General features: G+C 34.7%; 1 protein-coding gene and 1 long non-coding RNA gene across 3 annotated transcripts in view; one reads left to right on the top strand and one right to left on the bottom strand.

Annotated features, from left to right (window-relative positions):
* The first annotated feature begins 780 nt into the window (after window positions 1-780).
* prkd1 (protein kinase D1) overlaps window positions 781-25839 on the top strand; it is a 44075-nt gene continuing 19016 nt past the window's right edge. For both annotated transcript variants that reach the window (XM_083550672.1, XM_083550671.1), the window contains exons 1-4: window positions 781-1112; window positions 20042-20180; window positions 23730-23861; window positions 24848-25008. In XM_083550672.1, the coding sequence (XP_083406798.1) occupies window positions 948-1112; window positions 20042-20180; window positions 23730-23861; window positions 24848-25008 (597 nt within the window). In that variant the 5' untranslated portion in view covers window positions 781-947. The remainder of the gene's footprint in view (window positions 1113-20041; window positions 20181-23729; window positions 23862-24847; window positions 25009-25839) is intronic.
* LOC310731251 lies at window positions 18480-22494 on the bottom strand. The gene is made up of 3 exons (XR_014535127.1): window positions 22265-22494; window positions 20030-20158; window positions 18480-19625 (listed from the first exon to the last, which is right to left on the bottom strand). It is a non-coding gene; the product is annotated as an uncharacterized lncRNA (long non-coding RNA).

Below are 25839 nucleotides of genomic sequence, written 5' to 3'. Positions count from 1 at the left end.
TTTCCATTCACTGTTCTGAGTTACCTCCTATTTGCTTTTGCTTAGTTGCCTGTAAAACAATAACAAAAGCATCTGTATATTACTTCCATTCGCTGAATTGTGTTCATAAAATAATTCTCATTCGGTTTTGCTTAGTTACCTTTATTAAACGTTATCAGATTACAGTTCAGTACAAAATGCATCAAATGACAAGGTCTTTTTGTTCCCACATTCCTGCTTACCATATTAATGATTAGCATTTGAATGCTTCCTACACTAGAGAATTAGTCATTGTAATGCATTTGTAATAATGTAACTATAAAAATAAGAGCAATTTCACCTGAAATAAGCCACAGTAGTGATACAGTATAAGTAAGTATTCCCTTATTCGATGTGGACTGTGCACGTGCAAACAGGCCTCGTACGCTTTATAAAACCCCTGTAGGTGCGAATGAATGTGTTCTTAAATGACACAAGAAGCAATATATTAAACAAACAATCATTTGCAATCATGCGGGTTCTCACACTTATTACCGTGTTGTACGCGGAGATCTTTTAATTTTGTGTTTCTGTAGTTAGCGGAAAAGCCGGGAGGCGGTGTCTATCAGAACCCAACATTAAGCCTATCTGACGTCTATAGGGTTCCATCATCATCACCATCATCACCACCACCATCACATCATCATCATCGCCCCTCTACGGCCAAATAATTTTTTGATTTTTCTAGCGTCTCTAAATGTATTTAAATTTATTATTATTACAATTATATATATATTTTTTTTTATTTTTTTTTCATTTACCTTCATGACAGCGTCGGGAATTTTATGCGATTGGAAGTTTTGTTCCGCGCGCGGGCAGGTGGGCGTTCATTAGAACAGAGAGCGCCCTGACGAAACGCACGGAGTGATTAGTCGACTAATTCCTCCGCGACCGTTTTCCCGTTTAATATAATATCGAACGTATTCCCCATGAGCGTGCCTCCGGTGATCCGAGCTCCGAGCCCCGTACCCGGCTCGCACGGAGTCTCCTTCCACATTCAGATCGGTTTGAGCCGCGAGTCGGTCCTGCTCGACTCCGGAGACTTCAGCCTCGCGCAGGTCCGGGAAATGGCGTGTTCCATCGTTGACCAGAAGGTAACTGTCTCGTTTTCTCCCGGTCTGATAAATGCTGTCTAGATCCTAAAGTGAATCCAAGTGTAGCGATAACTTTTCTGAGTGAAGTGAAATTTATGTTTTAAACAACTGTAATGACCACCCAGGGCTGTGTGTCGATGCAGATCTGTTGCTTCCAGGTTCATTTGGAAACACGTCGTTGAATTGTTTAGACCTTTCAAAGCATATTAATACCAGGGCTTCTAAATCCCTTTGCTGCCAGAAACCCTTTAACTGCACCATAAACTCTATGGAACGCATCATTACTTATTTATTTTATGAATAATAACGTTTCTGTTTAATCCAACAAATAACATATTCAGCATATTCAAAATGCAAAAGAAAAACCCAGTAATATTGTTTGTTTTGTATTGTTGAATTTTCCATTCACAAAATTAGGTCCCAGATTAGGTTTACATTTATAATATTTATAGACTTAGTTATTATTTAGAATTGTTAAAGTTGGGATCAGATTCACTTAATAGATCTCAAAATCGGCTAACAAGTATAATAAATGCAAAAACCTTGATAGTTGGTTGGTGATATCCAGCACTTCAGTAACCACAGATTCACATAACTGGATTTGAGTTTGACATGGTTCAAATGCAAAGTTTTCATTTTGGGTTACATCATTCATGAGCCAAGCAAAATTAATGTACTAAAGCTTCAAAAATGAGCAAAGCAATCAGTGGTAGTGAACCAGATAAAAGTAACCTTGTATGTAAAAGTCATCAGTGAAAATATGCTAACCTGTATTTACCTGCACTACACACATGGTGAAATGGACTTGGAGCTGCGCATCAACTCAGGATGAAATATAGATCAACACAATCAAATGTCAAAAATTTCAGCAGTTAATAAATTTGCTGTGGGCTTCATTAACGTTTTAAACATGTCAATTCATGTTATTCTAAAAAGCTCTAAAAGCACACTTAAAGTGTTTATATTTAATGCAATTTAATGTTTTATCCTTCAAAAAGGTTTACCATTTTACCATTTACCATTGCTTGCTATTTCTCATTTTCCAACAGGTAAGCTGAATGTGATGGCTTTTTTCATTTTTGTCTTTGTTACCACTCCTGCAGAATGTTTATTTGTTATTGTTTTGTTGCACTTTTTAACAGTTTTGCTCTGTTTACACTCTGTTTTTAGAAGTATAGGTGTTAGATTGTGGCATAGCATTTTGATAACTGCAATCATGTAAGGCTGAACAAGGAACACTTTTTTTTTTCAAAGCCTGAGGTTGTCAGCTTGTGTTTGGGAAAAATAGACGGATGTGTTTAATATATTGAAAGAAAATGAAGAGAGGCTTCAAACAACAGATTTAACCTTAAATCCTTTAACACCTTGTAGACACATTCTTAGATAGGGAGGGTCTCAGGAGTATAAGAGCTCAGAGCTCTTATCACATTAAACAGTTACATGTTTTCTGCACATGAAAATTATGGTGACATTGCTGTGCAGACAAGACACAGAAAATTGTGTTTTACTGTTACTGTTTCATTATCATAGCATGGAGAAGTGTGTGTGTGTGTGTGTGTGTGTGTGTGTGTTCAGTGTGTTCTTTGTCAGATGCACTCAGGAGTCAGAAGTTAGAAAGGCCTTATATGGATGTTTCCTGTACATGGTGAGACAGCTGACATTGCTTACTGTATTCTGGCCACAGACAGATGGACCTGGGTATTGCCCTGGTATTGTAGTAGCTCACTCTACCCACACTTTGGGCTGCACCTGTCTTCAGCTCTCCTATAATGATACATGTTTCACACCATGGATGAGAAAAGCTGATATGTGATAACAGTGTGTGAAGATACAGCTAGCCATTGCCCTATTCACATGCCCCAACTTCAGTCACATTAGCAGAAATATATAAGTTTACTGAGCATGATGACATAATCAGAAAGAATAAAAAATGAAAGATGCCCTTGAAAGCTCATGTGCATTGTAATGAAGTCTCAGATCATAATTCAGAGCATGAGTAGAAGGCTAGATGAAACACATTAAGGCTTTTCAAAATTATTTTAAGTCTAGAAATAGTGTGCTGAAGTACAGAGGAAACCTCACTTGAACCTCAAGAAACCACAAGAGCAGAGTGTACAAGGATGGTGTAAGCTCTCCTGGATAAGCAGGAGTGCACAATGTCTTTTTTATGCTGAAGTGTAGTAACAAGTGTCAGAGGATGATTTGGTTTTTCTCAGTTAAAAAGAATTGGGTGTCTGTTTGCTAAATATTGTTAGTCTATTTACAACAGATTCTTCACTATGTTCCCACTGTGTTATAAAGGCATTGCACCTCAGTGTAACCAGATTTTAAAATAGTTTTTCGGCATACATTTAAAAGCAAAATATTGTTACCGTAATGGTTTCTAGGTTATAAATGTAGAATTTATCTCTATCTCTAAAGTCTGAGTGTACATGTTATGAGAGAATATTTGTCACATTTTTTTTTTACTTTTGTGGTTGTAAAGAACTTTAGTAAATGAACACACTAAAGGTCCCAGTGGCATAATTAAAATTTGTGTTCTAAACTTTGTTCTAATGGTGTTTTACCTTTTAAATACTTAGAAGTCTTGTAATTAGCACACTATATGGCTATATTAATTAACGTGATTTCCGGACTATAAATCGCACCCATATATAAGCTGCACCCACTGAATTTGACAAAGATTTTTATTTTTAACATAAATAAGCCGCACCTGTCTATAAGCCGCATAGTGTCTACACTAAAACTAATGAACTTTACACAGGCTTTAACGAAAGACACTAAATGCAATATGTTGCGCTTCTATTAGGAGCATAGCGATATTTTGGGAACAGCATGCCACTGCATTCTTCCAGTAGTACTGCGTGTGTTCAAGATGAGGATTAAGTCCTTATTATTTTCTGATGCTCATTTCTAAGTTTCTTTGACTAACCCATAATGCTTTTGCCAAGAAAAATAAAAAAAAATTAAATTAAAAGCACGAGATTTGGAAACCTGTCTGTGCTTATATGATTTCATTTGCAACTGGAGTTAGCGAGCTATACCTTCACCCAGACTCAACGCGTTACAATGGCTTGTATCTAAACAGTAGCCTACCAAGTAAGTCATTGTTCACTGTCTTCCTCCTTTCTTTCACAACTACAGTGGTACCTTGACCTATGAGTGCATTAATGTACGAGTTTTCCGAGGTACGAGCGGTCACTCGTTCAATTTCTTTGCTTTGTTACGCGAGCAAAAAATTGAGGTACGATCTCGAGACGCCGCTGCTAGATGGCGAAGCGAAGCCAGAAAGCGAAGATTGTGACGGAAATTAAAATGAGCAAAGAAGAAAAAGTAAAAATGTTAAAGTTTAGGGATACGTAGTGTACAGGAGTGATAGTAAAAAACGAGTTTTTCCTCCGCTTATAGCCTCTATCCCCCTCCACACACACACACACACACACACACACACACACACACACACACACACACACACACACACACACCCACCGACGTTTTCGTTAGCTTAAGTTGTCTCATCTCCAAAGAAAATACACTGAATAAAACCTTATTATATCTTTACATACTCTTTCTATTATGTTTTTATACAAGATTTGTTATTTAGGAACCATCAATGTATATGATTAGATAGATAGATAGATAGATAGATAGATAGATAGATAGATAGATAGATAGATAGATAGATAGATAGATAGATAGATAGATAGATAGATAGATAGATAGATAGATAGATAGATAGATAGATAGATAGATAGATAGATAGATAGATAGATACTTTATTCATCAGAATGGAAAATTTACAGCTTTCAGCAGTATCCACAAACAGGCAATAAGACATGCAATAAATACTACAAAATACTAAAGATGTAAAGGTATGTTAAAGAAAAGAGTCTATTCGTTGAATCTGTGCAAGTTAAGTGTCTATGCAAAGATTTAATGTTTTATCGAGTCCTGTGCGTCTCAAAGCATTTTGGAGAGTTATATGTTTGTTTATAAATGAGTCCCAAGAGCGGTCCAGAGTTTATGGAGTTTTAAATATAAACATCAGTAATGCATCAGTAATAATGGTCCATGTGGAAACACGGTACTAGGTGTAATAAAATTGCCTTAACAAAGCATGAAGGCAAATAATAAAAATTTCTCAAGTTACTCAAGGAATCATTTCAGCCCTAAAGCACACCATAAATTTTAGAATATATATATATATATATATATATATATATATATATATATATATATATATATATATATATATATATATATATATATATATATGTGAATGCAAATGTTTATCAGAACCTTCTTCAACAACATATGGTTCCTACCCTGCGTTCATCACCCAATCAGCCCGCAGTGTTCATGCAGGACAACGCTCCATGTCACACAGCAAAACGGGTAAAGCAGTTCCTGGAAACTGAAAACATTGAAAGAATGACATGAGTCCTGATCTCTGGGCAGGCCTGTTTTCTGCAAAATAATGTTTTTTTGGAAATGCCTTAGTTATTTTGTGGAAAAGGTGTTCTGGCAGCATGGTATAGACAGGACAAAAACTACTTCAACCGTTGAGCAGTGAAGATGACATAATTTCAGAATTCAGAATTTATAAATTGTTCTCTAATTTTGATCACCAGTGTATATGACACGTTAATGCAAAATAATTTTAATGGCTCAAATTTAATTAACGTGTGATTAATGCAGCATGCATTACTGTTTGAACATTTTAATTAATAATATAAATAAATAAATCTAAAAGGGCGAAATTTAAACCTTCAGCGCAACACACATTTAATCACAAATTAAGCACCAAAATCCACCATAATGTACACATCCGCCAATTAAAAACCGTGTGTGGAAACATAGCAAAAGATTTGTTTGTTGTCCTGATGATTTACGTAATTGAAAAAAACCATAATTACTTCAAAACAATTACAAGAATAATTTGTTTTCATGCTCTATGTTAAATATGGTTTCACCGACATGCCCATGTTGATTAAAGTATTAAAGACTTGAAATGTACTCATTTAAGATAAATTTAGAAGAGATAAAAATGTGTGAATAATATATAATAATAATTATATATATATATATATATATATATATATATATATATATATATATATATATATATATATATATATATATATATATATATATATATATATATATACATACAGTATATGTACATATATGTTCATGTGTATGTCAGATTATGTTTAGCTACACAGTCATGTTTCGAATGATTTAAAGCCCATACAATTATTTGATGCAAGCATTTCAACCTGATATAACACTGAATAAACTCAAACAATGCACTGGCAGGTTCAGACTTGTGCCCCTCACTTTTGTAAATATTAGTTCTCTTAGACATTGTATATTATGTCTATATATAGATGATCAATCAGACATTTTTATTTATCATTAGAACTTAGAACATGGCATCTTTGATGGCAGAACACCCAGTTTGAACTAATGTGAACAGAAAAGTAAATGAAAATTGCTTTAATCCACAAATCACATCAAGCCAGAAACCTGCTGATATTTTTTTGTGATGCTTTTCTAGGTTTGTACTTGTACTGTTCTTTCAGATGTTGTTTGTTTTAGGGAGTTTCTCTCTTCAGATTTCTCATAAAATGCATCCTCAACTGGATTAATGTCTAGTGATTTAATCAAAAACTTTCCACTTTATTTCCCAGATGAAGTCCTTTGTTGTGTTGTTTGTATTTTTGGCCTTTCTGCACTGTAAAATTTCACATTTGGAATGTACAATTTGATGGGGATCAATTTCTCTGTAAATTGGCAGTCAAAATGTTTCTGTTGTCTTGAATGAATTCTGTTTCTATCGTCACAAGCTACATTATCAATAAAGATTAGTGGGCCCAAACTAGGACACTACTTAATGCTTGATCGATTCCTCATTTTTTATCATGATCAGATCCTTCCTTTGTAAATATTTTGGCCTTTCTATTAGTTTGTTAGAGGTTATTCTCATTTTCATCTGTATTTCTTTGTGAATTCCACTCTGGCTTTCTGATTCTTATTGCTGATGAGTTGTTTGCATCTTGATCTTATCTCTCAAGATCTTTTTTCAACATACTACATCTACTGTACCAAAGGGTGTTACCTTCAGCCCTTTTCTCTGTAGGTTGTTCTCAAGGGTCAGGGTCAGCAAAGCCACCTCCGATGGACTAAACACTATCAGAAGCACTGACCTACATTTACAACCTAAATTCTAATATTTGTTCCATAAAATTGTATTAATTTACTCCCAACAGTTTATTCTCTTCATTTTGTAGCGTTTCTCTTGGATGCACTGCTTCCTGTACTTGTATGTGGATGTTAGATTTTTTGTCCAATCAGATTTCAGCCTTTATTTGCTGCCTTGTCAATCTAATCTTCCCAGGGCCTGCAAAGTCTGTTCTGCTGTCGATTTTTACCATTGTCTCCTTAAGAAATAGCTCTGTTTCTTTAACCAATCAGATTTCATATTCTCCTTACAGGGCCAGCTAGCTGGCCCAGAATAGCATTAGAATTTTTGATTGGTTGATCAGAGGGAAACTGTTACAGCCAAGTTCGACTGGCAAAACGTGTGTAGCACGCTGCACACATTAATCAATCTAAGTTAGACTTTTTTATGCCTACGGAGGAAGACTAATTGATTAGGTTTCGGACATACTTAAAAATAAATGTCCGAGAAAAGCTAGACACCGTGAGGAGGTCGGCCAACCCGAACGCCTGAGAAAGGGTTTGTTCTCCACATCCAGACCAGTAAATACGAGCGGTACCACTGGATTTTAGCCTCTGAGGAGCGGTGCAAATTATGAGTCTGCATCTCTGGTGAGTATTTTAACTGCTCCAGATGATGTAGGTGCACAATTGGGGTTGTAGTGTAGAGGTTTGGAGTCGTAACTGGGTTTCTTGCTTTAGTAAAATGGTATTTACCCTTCATATGTGAATGCCTCTCTCTCTCTGTAATGCCACGCATTGTTATATTGCATTTTTGTACAGTATTGGTGGTTTCTATAATTGCAACGTGATAGGGTATTAAGGGGGTATTAAGAGGTGGATTAAGTCGGGTAAGTCCCCACTGAAGGCCCAGGTACCAAATGCACGGCCCGCCACTGGTGACACGTCATCAATCTGTGACATGTTCCGGCGTTCTCTTGCTAATGGTAGCTAACAGCAAACAAAAACAATCTGTAGAGTTAATTTTTTTAATGACATACCTTGATAATAAAAGCATACAATCACTCATTTTCCCTCAATATCTCAATAGATTTCTCTTCTTGCTGTACTGTACACATGACTCGTTTTGACATTTTCCCTGAGGTGGTTTGAAGTTGTCATGCTAAATGTGTCATCAGGTTTGGCTCTTTGATTGTTTCTTGGTTTAGCGATCGTAGTAGGAGAAGTCGCACTACAGGAATGAGTCTGAAATTTTCTGACACTGGCAGAATTTAATGGGGGAAAAAAAAATTGCAACAGTCATTAATCGGCTGTTGGTGAACATGTCAAACCTGCGATCCAAGATTACAGATTTTAACCTAGGATTATAGGAATTTTTAGGATTTTCAAAATATGTCATAGATGACGAAATCATGGCCATAGTCACACAGTGTGAGCCCAGTATAAGGCAGCTCAATGCAGTTTTCCATCCAAGGCACCAATAAGATAACTTGTCACAACCATAGCAGCAGTAGTGGTACTATGGTCAGTTCTAAAACCAGTTTAAGTATCAGTTAAAATCATTATCAATTAAAAATTGAGAGTCAATAATCTTAGCTAAAAGCTTAGAAATAGGACAGTAATTGTTCAACTCTGAGTGGTAACAATTCCATCTTGTAATAAGGGTTTCCAAGTTTTATGTCTATACATAATGCTTAAATAAAAACATGAGTAACGGGCTCCGGAATAATGGCAGCTAGTGCATTTAGGGCTTTATAAACTTAAAAACGAAAAATAGTTAAAGATAAAAAATGAAATGAAAAAAATTTAATCACTTTCAATGCAAAACATGGTACAGATATATCAACAATTCAACTGTCAAATACAGACAAAGCAATATTTTTTGGACACTTCCATTAAAGACAGAAAACCCACAAATGTTGCTGAAATTTTTAATGCTATTTAAAAGTTATTTTAATTACCGGTATATTTTTGGTCTTTTTTTCTTTAATGGAAGGGTACCAACAATTTTTTTTACATGTCTGTACAGACCCAGCACAGATAAAATGTTAAACTGACTGACCACATCTGCCTCGAGTTCTTATACATCATTCTTATCAACGCATGACTTCATGGACCTTACCTTGTACGTAAAAGCATTATCATGCTGAAACATGTTGTCTCTGACCGCATAGTTAAGGGAGAGTTAAGTGTAAGTGCTGTAGCATAAAAAGACATCCTATACAGATTTTTAGATGTGATGGATCAAGTGATAATCACCAAGTGTCACTGTTGGTCCCTTGAGCAAGGCCCTTAAACGGTAATTGCTCAGCTGTATAACTGAGATAACTGTAAGTCGCTCTGTATAAGGGCATCTGCCAGTTGCCATGAATATAAATGTAAACGTGCATTTTGTAACTTACTACACATACAGGTCATGTGTAAAATTGGTATTTGGTATTATGTACAGATTTGTATAGAGCTTCACAATCAGAGTTGCTGTAATATCTGAATAGCAAAATGGTCAAAAATTATGAAACCTTCAGAATTAAACTTCAGTGGAAAAGTGATTTTATGTCACTGTAAGAAAGAGATTGCCCTGTTGTTAGCCGTTATGTTTTGCAGACAATAGATTAAACTGGATTATAAAAATAATACGTATATGTATAATAATATGTATAAAAATACATACGACAGAGGAATTCTATAAATTGGAAAGATATCTGTCACAACAGACACAAGATAGTTTAACAATAATCAATCTCCTAATAACTATAACCAAATATTCATTAGAGATAAAATACTTAAGTTTAAAAACCAGTCAACATGATAGTTAGTTATTTATGAGCACAGTTAAGATGGGATATTCATTGGTATTTAGATGTAAAGAGACAGTAAAGACTGGCATTCTTTAAAGTGAATAGTTCCACAGATCCAAAATTAGATTGCATTTTAATTTATTACTTAACCATGATGTTCATTTTCAAACTTCAAAATCTTGATTTGACCTTCTCTGTGCAGGCTCCATAAAAGAAATCTCCCTCAACCATCTTCATTCTCACACTGCCAAAAGTCCTTAGTGCTATCAAGGGGATGCCTAATAGACTGTGAATCCATTAGTGCTCAGGATTATCAGGTTTAATTAAAGTGATGGCGCCTTTGTTTCAAGTTTTCACCTTTTTGCATTACCACTTGTGCATGCGTTCTTATTAAGCAGTGGGGCAGCTGCACTCCTCATGCTAAGCGCTAACCATTCCTATTGCTCAGTACATACACATGGCTGGTGGAGGAAGAGAACTGTTAAAGGCGGCTTTTGTTTAGATTAGATTTTTTGGTGTCATCTTATGTTCTTGACATTTCGATACATACACAAATATTTTGACCTCACTACTAAATTAAGCACATCTGGACTGATACTGACATCACAAAATTCATTATAAAGAACAGGTTCAATGGGTTTTTATGTAAACCTGTCACAATTTCAGACTGTATTCACTTGATGTTTATTTGGAAACATATAATAATGGATAAACATGAATTATATATTTGTCATTTCCACAATGACATTATAACAGTAAGATTATGCTAAACACCTGCAAATAAAGATGCATCATATTGTTCCATAGCTTCTTTAACAGCAGGTCAAGTAGTAATAATACCAAAAACCTGAATCATTTACCATAATTTAGTAGCTCAACACTTTTTTCCGCACTGCTATCCATACCTGGCATGAATTTAAACCATATTATTTTTTGAAGCTCAAACTATAATGACAATGGAACTGTGCTGAAGGAGCCTTTTCATTCATTCCCATAAAGGAGAGTCATATTCTTCCATTAAGCATTGTGCAAAGCCTGAATAGGCTGTGTTTCATACCGTCAGCTTTGAAAGATGTAGGCATTAGAGCAAATTATATATTCACGTCACCAGAGATAGTAGCTGCGAATTGGTGATATTAGCTTATATGGTCATCTTAGCAACATTGGTCTTTTTGCGTGAGCAGGAGCGTGGTCCATACAGTTGCTTGGCAACTGATTATGATTGCCTGTGAAGTACTCATCTGATTGCCATTATGATGACGAGAGCCATGTGCAGCAAGGTCATTCACTCACACACACACACACACACACACACACACACACACACACACACACACACACATATACACACACACCACGACAAAAGAAGAGTACTGTACAGAGGCCATTGTGGCGCAGCTGTTTTGGAGATCACTGAAAGAGCTGCCTTCATTAGCATTGACAGATGTGATACCATGTTTTTGTGTGTGTTGGGTGTATATTTGCATGCACAGACAGCTTGTCCATCTTGTAGGGTCATGAATCCTTGCTTAGCTCCTTTGATCCTCTGAGATCCTTTTGAGATTATCAAGAAATCTCTCTTTGAGCTTACAAAATGGTTCAGTGTGATCTGTTTTTTCACATGGCCTGTATAAAATATTTGAGAGAATTGAGAATACTTAAATTCATCCAAGAGAACATCTGAGTATTATTTGTCTTTGCCAACTCAGCAAAACCAAGTACTGAGAGAAGCAGGGAGGGCCTACTAACAGAAAATTTTTAATTGCTTTTGGTAATAAAGTAAACATTGCATATTGCAGTAGCTGAAATATCCAACAATATGCAGCGTTTTTTCTCAGTGTTAATGTGCTTTGCTGAAAGGTTACCTTATTTCCATGGTTGTAAAGGCAAAACCTGCAAAACACAATTATCTCTTTACAAGAAACGTACCAATACTTTACAAACCATGACACAGAGCTCCAGTTTTTTTTACCTCACAAAAGGCACACATTAAAAATAGATCAGCCAATTGCTTTAAAAAAATTCTGTGCCTCTGTGCAAAAAATTGCAATTAAATTTTTTAAACTGACAAGAAATGCCTATCAATTATCCTTATGCGTTTAGGTATCAATCTAAATTCTTAAATATCTTGCATAGTCACTGATATAGAATAAAGTTGGACAACTTTTCTTCTATGCCTAGCAGCTAATTTTAGTGTTCATTATGTTTAACGATTGTTATACCACATACTGCGCAGAGAAGTTCAATAAAGAACATCGTCAGTGAAATATCGGAATTACTGTCAATTTTAGGCATGCCACCTGCTAAGCTTTTCATGTAATTTTAATGATCTGCCATAGCACCTCAAAGCCCAGTAGAACCTGTGTGGTGCTTGAGCGTGAGCTCACTGTGCCAAGGGTTAGTTAGTGGGCATGCTGGCGCTGAGGAGAAGAATTGCAAAACACTCACTAATAACGTGTGAACATACAGCTATTAAGGTGACAATGAGAATCTTAACAAGCCTAAAAGAGTGCTTTAATTAGATACAGTGTGTCGTCATGCCTTAAATGAGAGAACAATCTTCATCCAAGTTGTCCCCGTCAGTATTAAAGACATGCTAATGTATGCAAGCAATGTCTTTCTGTGGAGTTCAGAAATGGCACCTGTAGAGATGAGCGACCCAATAACAATGATCATGTAAAGGTTGTTTGTGTAAATGTACTGGTATTATTTTAGTTTATTTACAGTGCAGTTTGTATGCCAAATGTATCACAATGCAATAAAAATTATTTATTCTATTGCAGTTCTTAGAATCAGGAAAATATAACTTCAGATGAACAACACATAACATGAACAACATAAGACAGACATTGAGCCATATAACCCATATAACCAAAATGGCATGATCCTCGTTTCATAACACCTCTGCAAAGATTCTACTGTGAGATATGTAGTCGAATCAAGCTCCTTCTATTGAAACATTGAATCTTTGAAACGTTTAAACAATTTGGGTCACCCGTAATATATATTTTTTAAATAATATAATATAGTAATATAATATTGCTGTATATCAATTTAATTTATTCTATTTTATTAAAAAAATAGAATAAATCTAATTAATTCAATACAGTTTTTTATTATAATGATTACATTTGATTAATGAGCAGAAAGTGAATTGATTAAATAAATGGAAAAATTTAGCTAAATAGTTGTACCTTGTTTAGGTAACACAAATCTAAATATTTAAATATCAAAAGTTTAGTTCTTTAGATATGAAAAATATGTTCTATTAACTGTTCTATGTATTCAACAAACAAATAATATACTTGTATAAAATATAAAAAATATACTTTTACAAATTCTTTCCATCCTTCACTCATTCCCTCCCTCGATATGTGGAATTGTCAGGATTTTCTCCTTTTAAGATAAATTCTTAAAGCTAAAGATTTATAAATATTTTTATCTTATGACCAAACGCTAAATTATATATAAGATGCTGCCACGATGTACGCATCTTCGCCTGCCACTCACAAATCTGTGCTTGTCCACACACCACATACATATATGTTAGGGGTGTAATGGTACATGTATTCGTACCGAACTGTTTCAGTACAGGGCTTTCGGCTTGGTGAACATGTGTACCGAATGCAATCCTTTTTATGTGTGTGTATATATATATATATATATATATATATATATATATATATATATATATATATATATATATATATATATATATATGTGTGTGTGTGTGTTGTGTGTTGTGTGTGTGTGTGTGTGTGTGTGTGTGTGTGTATGCTGCCACAGTTGGTGTGCATTCTGTGTTCTTTGTATGTGGTGTTGATTGAAAATCCTTGTTTCTTCTTTACTTGTATTACTTTGCACTCTTGCAAATGAGTCTAAGGTTTATTGTCTATTGTTTATATACTGTATTACTTCTGTCAATATTATTGAGGCTGTTGACTGTCAGATGTAAGTCACTTGGGTCAAAGGCATGTCTCAACAAATAATGTAGAACATGAATAATATACCATACTACATAATGAGCAATGATGAATCACATCTGCTTTAATCTGTAAAAATATATCCATAGTTTTTGAATGTCTTGAGTATTAGCAGAGCTTGGGGATGATCTGTTTGCCCCTTCTGTTAGGCCTTGAATGTGGCCCCATGCCTGCCATTGGCAAAACGTTTAGGCTTTTTCGGCCTTGTCGACACAGAGGGAGGGAGAAAAACAAAAGCACAATGCTCCAACAGTATTGACCAGTTGTCACAGCGCAGCTAGCACCCGCTAGCCTGCAGACTCAACATGGCTAGCCATGGCCATGATTGGTTGATTGTTTGTGTGTTTCATGGCTTGATCGCTATGTGGACCTGGTGTGTTAGTCTCACTGAGAGAAAAGACAGACTGTTTGTGCTGTTCACAGGTAGAGAGTGTAGAAACTTTACAGAGAAATACACTAGCCAACTAATAGTTGTTAATACATACCTCTGCAGTAATGCATGGTCAGATACTCAGACTACAGAAACAGAAATAAAAGTACATGTTTGTCTTTTTAGCACATGGAATCTAAAACCATATAGGAATCACTTTCAATAGTCCATCCATTTTAGACCTAAAGACACTGAACAGTTATTCAGTTGTTTCTTGGGTAGCTGTGTTAAAACTGGTAAAACACTGGAAAAAACTTGTCTTGTCAGAGCACGAAACAAACTAATTACACCCATACAAAATCTCATGTTTTAATCTATGGTTTTAATAGTGAAGTAAATGGTAAACTGTAGAGGTAGACTGAAGAAAATAAAGAGAAAGTAATGTTCTTGATTCAAGGCATATGCTGGATACAAAGATGTTTGGATTTTTTAGATATGCATATCAACTACTAAAAAAATTTTTTTTTATGAGTCTGGTCATTATAGATTCTTACCTAAACAGTAACCCAAATGTCTTAAACCACAGGAATTGATGATGCTTCCTAATGATTTATAGAGTTAGATGAATATGGTAGAGGGGCCACAGATAGAAATATAGCTGTTGTAATGTGAAATGTACCATTTTGAGTTAAACTAATTCTACACTTGAGCAGGTAATAAAACATTTTGTTTATAGACAGCATTTTCTGAAATCATCTAAAAAAGGATTAGATTAGTAAGCATGTATTCACCCACTAACTAATTTATTAGAAGCTAGTTTATTCTGAATAACTAAAATATCTGAATAACAACCATGCCTGAACTAAAATGATGAGTGATCTATGGTAGTACAACAACACTGAACACAGTGTAAAAATGCTTTTGAAATGCTTGATTGAGGTATGAGGTCTGCAATGAGAATGAGGCCTCCTTCTTCTTCTTCTTCTTCTTCTTCTTCTTCTTCTTTCGCCTGCACCCTTCAGGGATCGCCACAGCAGATCATCTGTCGCCATACTACTCTGTCCTCTACATCTGCCTCCTTCAAACCAACTACCTGCATGTTTTCCCTCACCACATCCATAAACGTCCTCCTTTGCCTTCCTCTTTTCCTCCTTCCTGGTGGCAAAATGAGAATGAGGCCTGCAATGATTAAAATAAAAAAAAAATCCTGAATGCCAGTTGTGAAATTAAATACACATGAATTTTTGCAGAGATGTAAGTATGTAGGTAGCATTTATGATTTTTGACTTCTTGCTATGATGAAAAGCTAAGAACACCCAACACCTGAAAACTATACATTTCTGATTTCTCACATAAAGCAGCCATCAAACCAGGCACAAATAACCATTGAAAAAAAAAGCCAATTGACTTGTGTTGAAAGGATGTAAGGCATGGTTCTGCCTCTGGGAGTTGTTACTTTTGCTTTGCAGTAACTTTGTCCAAGTGAACATAAAACTGTACATTTATGAGCCTTAATTTAGTGAGCCAAAAGAAAATGCATTTCTGTGTTGATAGACAGATAAATGCAATAATTTACAGTTCATTTATATATCCTATTTGGACAGACAAGTTTGTATGTTTGATGTTTTATGTATTGCATACTTTGCATTTTTGTTATATATTAGTAAGCTTGTACACACTGCAAATATTTATATTAAATGAATTATTGAAACTGGAATAAATGATTTCATGCTGTTTGCATTTATTTCGGCTTGTTCAGAGTAATGATGAGACATTATGTGTAAATTACTGATTTAGAACATTTTAGCTAGACACATTTTTTTTTCTTAACAATTTAGTGTTCTTGTGTCATTATTGTAAATCATTTAATTTCCTTATTTGAAATTGCAACCAAATTGTCTATTGTATTGGGAACAGCTAATAATCCCTAGATTAGTTTACACATTTTTTATTATAAAAACTAGGTTTGCTATAAAGCATACTGAATCCTTACTGTGGGCAGTTTATTACACCATGCTCCATAAAATTGTTTCTTTTATCTCAATGATCTGTACCTTTACTTTATATAATTAAAGCCCCACTGCTCACAACGAAGATTTCACAACTATGTCATTCCAGAGCCATGTGTATCAGATCAGTGTGCATCAGATTAGTGTGTAGCTGGACATGATTTCCTGTAGGTCTAAGTGTCTTAGCACCTGAGAAAAAAAACACAGCTGTGCTGCTGGAGGCTTTGCACATCCTGTCATTGCACACTACTCTATGCATCTAACAATGACCAGAGTTTTTCTCCTTCATTTATCTTTAATATCAGCTTGCCTTGCCAGAGTTGTACTGATAATAAATCAGTGCATGACACATATGGAATAGATGTTCCTGTATATATAATAAACACAATTTTATTTGTTATGCCAACCATCAGTTTACAGTTATTTATTTGTATTTTTATAAGAATTGCAGTTGTTGTAAGATGATTGTTTATACTTTCAAAGTTATCATGACCATTTGATGACCTGGAAATGAAAAACGTAGGTCTGTTTTGGCCCAGAGCCTTTGTCTGGGTAACATCAGCAGTCTGGCTAGTGCTTCATGTTTTGTTCATCTGCAGGTAATACATGACGTGTGACGAGCCACAGATTTCTTTCTTAGATTACGAGCTGTGGGTTGTATGTATACACGGATCAGCTAAAACATTAATACCACTGACAGGTGGAGTTAATAACATTTATAATAGAAGCAGGAAGAACTGGACAGACATATAGATCTGTGAGATCAATTTTACACACCAGAGTTAGTGTGACATAATTGTTAAAGAGGGTTTTTAAAATGGTGATCTAGAAGGGAGTCCTTTGTATGTAGTGATTAGTAGCAAAAAAAGGAAAACCTTCTATTTAACTAACTTATGCCAGCTATGCATAACCACCTGGTGTTAGAAAATATTTATTTGAACTTTTACATTTCTGCATGTTTTCTTCTCAAGAATTAATAATTAAATCATTTTGACAGTTAGCTCACACAGTTAAACAACCTTATTACAATTTTATTTTATGGGTAGAATTCTTCAGTTACAAATGTTTATCCTGTATTGATATCATATTTCTGTAAAGCTGTTTTGTGACTATTTAAATTTTTAAGAGCACTATACAAAAAAAACTTAATTGAGTTGAAAATTAATAAGCATAAATTGCAAATGTAGATGATGTTCATTTGTTTACATATACAACATGCAATTAAACAAAGATGTTGGCTATTGATTAGAGAAAAATATAACACAGAGGACATCATACAATTAAAAGCAATGTAATGTTTATTTTGGTAAATTATGATAACATTGTAAGTTATCTCTTGTGGACAGAAATGTTACAAAAATAATTACCATTAATAAGGGAAATGTATACTGCCTAAATACTGTCTTCACTGCTCCTTATGAAATTGTATTTCATATTGTAAATTTGTGGGCAAGCTATCTTAAAAAATAACCTTAAAAATCTAACATTTGCTTTGTTTTTAAAGTTATTTCTTGAAAAATGTATAAACATTTTCATGATCACTTATTACACATGAAAGTAAATGTACATGATGACCCAGGTGTGGATACGAGCATGCTGATTTTGAGAAAATAGATTTTGAAAATAGGTGTATAAAATGTACATTGTGGTATATTGAGAAAATGTTGCTAAGTATATATAAGTCTGCACATGGAAAATGTCTGGGGTGGGTAAGAGAGACTAGGCAGTTAAAGTAGAATGGATGATTCACCCTTTCCAGCTGCATTCAGAGTGTGCTTTGCTCTCACTCTCTTTCCCTCTGTCTATATCTGCTTCTCTCTCTGCCCCCCCTCTGCATTTGCCCACCTGCCTGTTTCAGCCTTGCTCCACCTTGACAGCCAGCTTCAACAACCTACTGTTTAAAGGAAAGACAACGTCCAAATTGATGTCCCTCGCTTACAGTCCTACTCTGTCATCCACAAAAACAGCAGAAGAAAATGAAAGGGAAGAAGAGGGTTGAAAATGACAGCCCTGAAGATGCAGCATTCATTGAAACACTGTGAAACACCCTAAGAGGCCATAACATGGACTTATAGAATATTCCCAAGCTTAGAGCCAGGCATCTCCCAAGGGGTTAATGATGAGGATCGGTGGGTGTCGCTCTGGCTTTGATGGCTTGGTACATGCACATCCATTTGTCTCCAATAAATGAACAGTGCTCAATCAGGAAAGAGCCTTGGGCTTCTGCTACCATGACAACCAATACTGCTACAGTGAGGCTGCTGTCATGGCGACCTCAGAATGTTCACTCTCCTCAGTGTGTCTTACTGTACCAAACTCATTAGAATGAGCAAAATGAAAAATATAAACCCACACATGCCCTCACTGATCTGCAGTCTGGATTTAATCATATAAAACTGCATTAATAGATCACCCGTAACACATCAGCACCAATAGTATAGGATCTGTGTTTTGTATTGACTGAATCTGTTTTCTTGCCTTGACACCATGTATTGTACACTTTAATGCTGTCAACCACAGCTTCTGCACAGTTGACACCAGAATGCTATAGTACGTACACACAGGGCACTACAGCACATTCCTAACAACTACAATATACCTTAAGAATGTGGCTTAAGAATGATAAGTTACTGCCTGAAATATTTGACAGCTGATCACTATATATTATTATATACTGTATATATAATTTTTGTTTATAGTACAGCATAGGTCAACTTTGGATAGCAGGTTTTGTATATGCATTGTTAATAGGTTAATCACTTAATTAAACCCAGTGAAAAAATTCACCACCATTCATGCACCTTTTGTAGAAAATGACATGTACAGCTGATACAATACATTTTATTGTCTTAACAGTATTTTTAAAAACTGAGTCAAAATAATCATTGGCACGAGTTGCATAAATGTCCTGCAGATTAATTATTGTGCAAATACCAGTTTCCTTGGTTTTCAGTATGTAAATAGAGACAATAATTGGCCCAGTAGGAGTTTCCTTTGTGAATGGTGCAGCTTTGAACAGGCGTTTCATGCCGTGCGGCTGTAACTCAGCCCAGCAGTGATCAATAGAGAACGAGGCTAGCAGGTCGTTTCCTCAGCAGCCTACATGGGTCAGTCAATATGTTGCTCTCTTCTTTGACATTGAATTGATTGCGAGACTGTTGTACGTAAAACTGTTTAGGAAATGTAGGAAAAAAATATGAAATAAATAAAGAAGCTAAAGGTAGGGCTATGTGTTTTGTGTATGAAAGTTAGATTGTTTTGGTTTGTAGAAATACTTTGGAATACTTTACAGTATGGTTATGTAATAATTTTAGCTGAAGCTGTGAGAGAGGAAACTGCATGTATGAATACAAAACAGCAGCAGATTCTTTATATATTATGACATATAACAGAAGTATGCATACCTTACTCTAGTTCTGACACTATTTTGCTACTATACTATAAATGCAGGGGTTATTGGTACATTTTGTTAATAAAGCAATTGACAACTTTGTTGTAACATAAAGAGAATATGAAATAAAAAATGTGACAAAAAGGTATGGATAAAAATCTGTGATAACATTAATTAACCTACTTAAACTTGTAGTTTCCAGAGTGTGGCTTCTATGGGATGTATGACAAGATCCTACTTTTTCGTCATGACCCAACTTCTGACAATATCCTGCAGCTGGTCAAGTGTGCCGCTGACATCATGGAGGGAGATCTGGTGGAGGTAGTGCTCTCAGGTAAGATTTAGTGTTCAGTTTTTAGTTCATTTTTAACAGCATTGAAGACATTTCAATATGTTCCAAAGAGTTGCTTAGGTCTTTTTTATTGACATAAGAATTAAACTGAATGTTGAAGAAATTAAGCTATGTTTTACTTATATTTTAGCTTTGCTGTTGAAGTTTGACATTTGTCTTTCTAACAGTATTGGAGTTGCTTACAAACACATATACCAAAAACAAAATCACAGAATATACTTTGACTATTTTTGCAAGTCGTCAGTCATTGAGGTTCCATGCGACAACACTAGACTCATTTAGTTATTTTAGTCACCCCTTCTTTTTGGGTGTGTGAAAAACTTGACGATAATCCAAGTTTGGTTGCTGCATGCAGTGTGAAGCCGGAGCTGTGTCACCCAGGAGGGGGAAGCTCTGGAGGTATCACGTTTGACACTGCTAAAGTGTTTCTACAAATGCTTGGAAGGCCTTTTTTCTCTCTTTACCTACTTCTGCTCTCCTTTGGGCTATGACAGGCAATTGAATAGATGTAGTCTGATGTAAGGAGATAAAGAAGGCCTGACACCTCACCCCTTCCCCCAGCTTGTTTATGTGTGTTTGTGTGTGTGTGTGTGTGTGTGTGTGTGTGTGTGTGTGTGTGTGTGTGTGTGTGTGTGTGTGTGTGTGTATGGGTTTGATGGTTTGGAAAGAAAATCATGTGATTAACATGACCAGATACACACAATGTCAAAGACAAGGCTTTGGGATTGTTGAGTGATGCTACTCAACAGCACAGTGAGCAGGTAATCTTGCTGTAAAATAACAGGTACAACAGCAGTTATTAATTATGACTTCCTCTTGAGAGGGCTAAGTCAGCCTGAATCATTTATAATGATTGTCTTGTCACACTTTCTCAGAGGGTATAATTTTTCTAACAAACAGTGTAAAAGTTGCATCCGGTTAAACTTAAAATTGTAACGGATTTCCAGTCATATACATTTGCACTGCTCAGTGTACAATTGCATTAAATATAGATAAATTATTAATTATTTTATTATATGTTTGACATTACTAAACAGTATGTTTATTTCATACATCACTAAGTTTTCTGCCATTACTAATCTGTACCAATTATGTATAAAGGCATTTTGCAGCAAATGCCAAATCCCACATTAAATAATGTAATTCTATTTGACATATGTTTTGTTGCATTGCCAGATTAGCATTTTATGCTACCTGGATTGAAGATAATGACATTTGTCAGTATAATGTAAATAAAAATTATATATAATCCATACAATGCCACAATTAAAGGAAACAATCTGCCACATTTCTCCTCTATCGTGAATTTCATTTTCAGTGTATCGCTAATTATCCTAATTGTTAAACTGTGAGGGCTTTTTTGTCTATCCTTCAAACATATCAAACAATATTTTTCTCACTCTTGAATATTCCAGTAATAATTTTAACAAAATTATAACAAATATATATTTTTTTCATAAGAAATTATCTTAGATTTTTTTATTGACATTGACAGAACGAGAAGAATGAAGAGAAAACATTTTAAATCATAGCCTGTATCTAAATCACAGATTGGGTGAAAATGCTTTTTGCTCTAGTGAGTTTGTCAATACACATCTGCTCCGTGCATATGATAACCCTTAATAAATCTCTAAACGTGATTAATACATGCAGCCTGCAATGAAAATATCAGCTCTTGAATAATAAATAGTCTCAAATTTAATTCATCGTGAAAAACTTGTGAACTCGACACCCAACAGAAAGCACAAAAATAACAATACACAAGTTCAACTCAATGTCATGTCAAAAGCACAAAACCATACACAGAAAGAAATTAAGAAAGGCTGGGAATGACTTTGAAACTTTGAAACAGAGAGAAAAACAGTAGTTTACTGTTCCATTAACAACCAAAAGGAACAGTATGTCTTCTCAGGCATCATAAACTAGACCAAGAATAAAATACACTTTATTTTTATGCAAATTATTTAAACTACTATTACATATAATGATTATTATGAAAATATTAAGAAAAAATGTACATGTTAATATGGGCACACACAGACATACATACACAAGTCTTTACTTACCTAAACTCAGCAGCACAGGGTGGATTTTTTGTGCCACCCTCATTTCCCTGAAGCATTTAATGACAGTTTACAGGTATTTCAAACTTGCAAACATATCTTGGCCTTTAAACAAAAGGCAAAACAATAATTTGAATGAATTGAGGCAATTTAGCCAGAGAATGGCTAATCAGAATGTATTCTACTTGAGCATGCTGCGGGGAAGCCATGTTGGAGAGGAAGCTAAGGGCACATGCTCCAACAAGCAGTCCTCCCGCTGGGTTTCCCACTCGGTTGCTATTGGTTCGCTGACATGCAGCCAACAAGAGCCAATCAAAACACTCCACCCGTCTCTTTGATAGCATCATTTGAGAATATAAATAATGCCATTATACATATCTTTATAGGTTATTGTATGTGAATGTTTTATGTCTGACTTCAGCAATATAGAAATGAAAATTAATATACAGCATGAAAAAAGAATTACAAAGAGAACTTTAATTTAATTTATTTTTATTTGTATAGTAGTACAATTGTACAATTTATTATATATATTTGTATAACAATGGACATTGTCTCAAAGCAGCTTTACACAGATAATGTGGTAAGAAAGAACTTGCAATAGTTAGGCCACAATATTTTTATCCTTTCTATTATTTGAATTATTTCACCAGTAGAAAGTCAACAATCATCGTGTACTTTGCTAAAAGGTACTGTTTGTATTTTAAGTTGCATAGATGCAGAATGTTGAAAGAGAGAAATTTCCATCTCAATTTCAGCAGTCTATTATTAAAAGATTGCCTGAAGCATTTTCAGTAGGGAAGTCAGTGCCATGGAGCTTTGAATTGGCTTCTCTGCGATCTTTCACAGCATTCAGATGGCTTAAATCAAACCCTTAATTAATTTGTTGCTGACCATCAGCCCCTCTTGGGGAGCCACTAATCTCCAGCCCATTAACCCTGACAGACACACTCTATGCTCATGTAAGGAGAAGAGGGCCAGCCTGCCGAAAAAGGACCGTGCCAGTCCACCCTCTGACACAACGGCTTTGGCCAGGACTCCCGTCCATCTGCACCTCCGGAGGCACACCTCCCCAGAGGGAAGCCCCGGGAGAGGAGACACTATCGAATAAAAATATCTCCCTCTGCACCATTTGTTTGCCTTTTTTCTTTTAAAAACTTATGACATGTTGATTCATAATGGCAGGGATTTTGAGAGCTAAATTCCCCCATGAAGTTCAAAGTCCAAATGATGTGATAGGCAAGTAGTGAGAGAAAGAAGTCTTTGCAGTTTATTACAGTGACAGTAAGGTTTTTTTTTTGTGAATTTAAAATGATTAATATTTATCAAACTTTTTGTAACATTATATACATTTGATAAACAAATCTACAAATAAATGCACAATTAATGTGGATCTAATCTTTTTTGTCTAAATATTGTTTAATCTTCATATAATATGTAACAAAGATCTTTTTTAAACAAATTATAGCTTCAGCTACAGTAGAGGACTTCCAGATCAGACCTCACACTTTGTTCGTCCACTCGTACCGGGCTCCTGCCTTCTGTGACCACTGTGGAGAGATGTTATGGGGTCTGGTCAGGCAGGGACTGAAGTGTGAAGGTAATCATATCTCCACAAGGCATATAGACATTTTTTTTAGATAAAGGGCAGATTATATGTGTTCGATTTATTTAAGAGACCAAAAGTAATTAGACAAACTAAAATAATCTTAAATTGTCAAATTAAATAGTCTTTAATGATTATTTGCTAATCTTTTGTTTGGTTGATTAGGTTGGTTAATGATTAACTGTTTTGTTAAACTTTTGCCAGGATATGGTTATTAGTTTAGATTTCCTGTGCTTATATGTTCTGAAAATTTTTTCATTGTCTATATTTAATTATATTTAATTCCTTAAATCCCTGCAGTTGTTGCAGAAGTCTCACACATGCATTTGCTATAAAATGTATATTGTTTATATATTGTTTTCTTCTCACTCTTAAGTTTGTATAGTTTGTCTGTTGCCATCACTAAATATTCAGTTGATTTGTCTGCAGGTGTAGTCAGAGAAAAAAATTATTCTTGTCTCCTGGCCTTAGCTAATTGTGTTAACACAGACTGCTGCCACCGTCAGGTGAAAGAAACAATTGCATTTTGTTGGCCTATAGGACACCCCTGGACTTTAGACAACCATTTTGTATATTCTACATATATCTTTATAAATGTTTATACAAATCTAATGTTTTTTTCATTTAAAGAGTTATGCAATTTTCTTTTTCTTTTTTATGTTATCTTGTAACAAATCTTGTAAAATTGTATAAGATGCGCACATAACAGTTTCTACAAAAACAAATATAACTTAATCAAGGACTGCTATTAGAGCTAAAGCCTAATAAAAACATCCTGACTAATTTGTAATTTGAAATAACATTAGTTGGGTCTTATTTCTTTATATAACAACATTAGTAATAAATACAAAAATTATCAATACAGAATTAAACCTGTTTTAACAAATTACATGCACAACTTTTTTGTAATGTTTAACAAGGAAATATATAGTCAGCCCATTTATGTGTTCTCTTTATTATAATTGTATTTTCGATAAAAGGTTGTGGGCTGAATTACCACAAGCGCTGTGCTTTCAAGATTCCAAACAATTGCAGTGGTATTCGAAAACGCCGGCTGTCAAATGTGTCCCTGACCGGCCTGACCACCACTCGTTCAATTTCTGCTGAACCTTCCCCCAGCCCCTCTGATGAAGCTTTACTAGTACGTTGCACACTTTAGTCTATATTAACACTGTTTATTGTTGTCATGTTTAGTATCACAAGTGATTTGATCTTTGATTAGTTCAAGAGGTAAAAAAAAATAAGATGAATAAGCAAAATAAATTGTACAATGATGTTTTTCTCTAGTATTTACAATGCCTTTTTCATATTGGTTTGTATTAGTATTATAATATTAAAGTGCAAAAACTTGTTTAATATTAAAATGGAATTTCTATTAGGCTTTTAGTTTGCTGCAATTAAAAAATCAAGGCTTTTCTTTATTTATATTAAATGATTTAGAATATTCAATACTTGGGTGAAGAAAATTACAGAAAATTATACTTTATTGAAGTTATTTTAAAAACTCCACTAAATTAAAGAAATGTTATTTTAAGTTATATTTGAGTAAAAGTTGGGCAGTTTTAGCATTCTTGCCTTGACTAGAAATTGAAAAAAGTTTATATAGCTCACATCAGCCTGATCTTTTTCTTCATTCTTTTTATAAAGTTCATGTGAAAGTGTAAGAAGAGAATGTGAGACTATTGACCTACCTTGTGCAAAGGAGAATGGCTGTGCAAGTTTGTATAGATTTGACCAGATGTTATAAATATAGTTTAACATTAAAGTTAATAAACACTATTGATAGGATTGATATAAAAACAAATTAATAATGGAAAGTTTGTGTGGTGTCTTGGAAAGTGTGAATATAAATCTTTTGAAAGAATTGTACAATTTTCTTTCATTGATCCAAAGTCCATTTGTTTAAACTTAATATGAGGTTTAAATAGCTTACAATTTTTTGGTGTTTAATAATAACAATAATAACAATTTT

Source organism: Silurus aristotelis (genome assembly GCF_946808225.1).
Source record: "Silurus aristotelis genome assembly, chromosome: 9".
Lineage (NCBI taxonomy): Eukaryota > Metazoa > Chordata > Actinopteri > Siluriformes > Siluridae > Silurus > Silurus aristotelis.
This window is presented reverse-complemented; position numbering and strand designations above follow the sequence as displayed.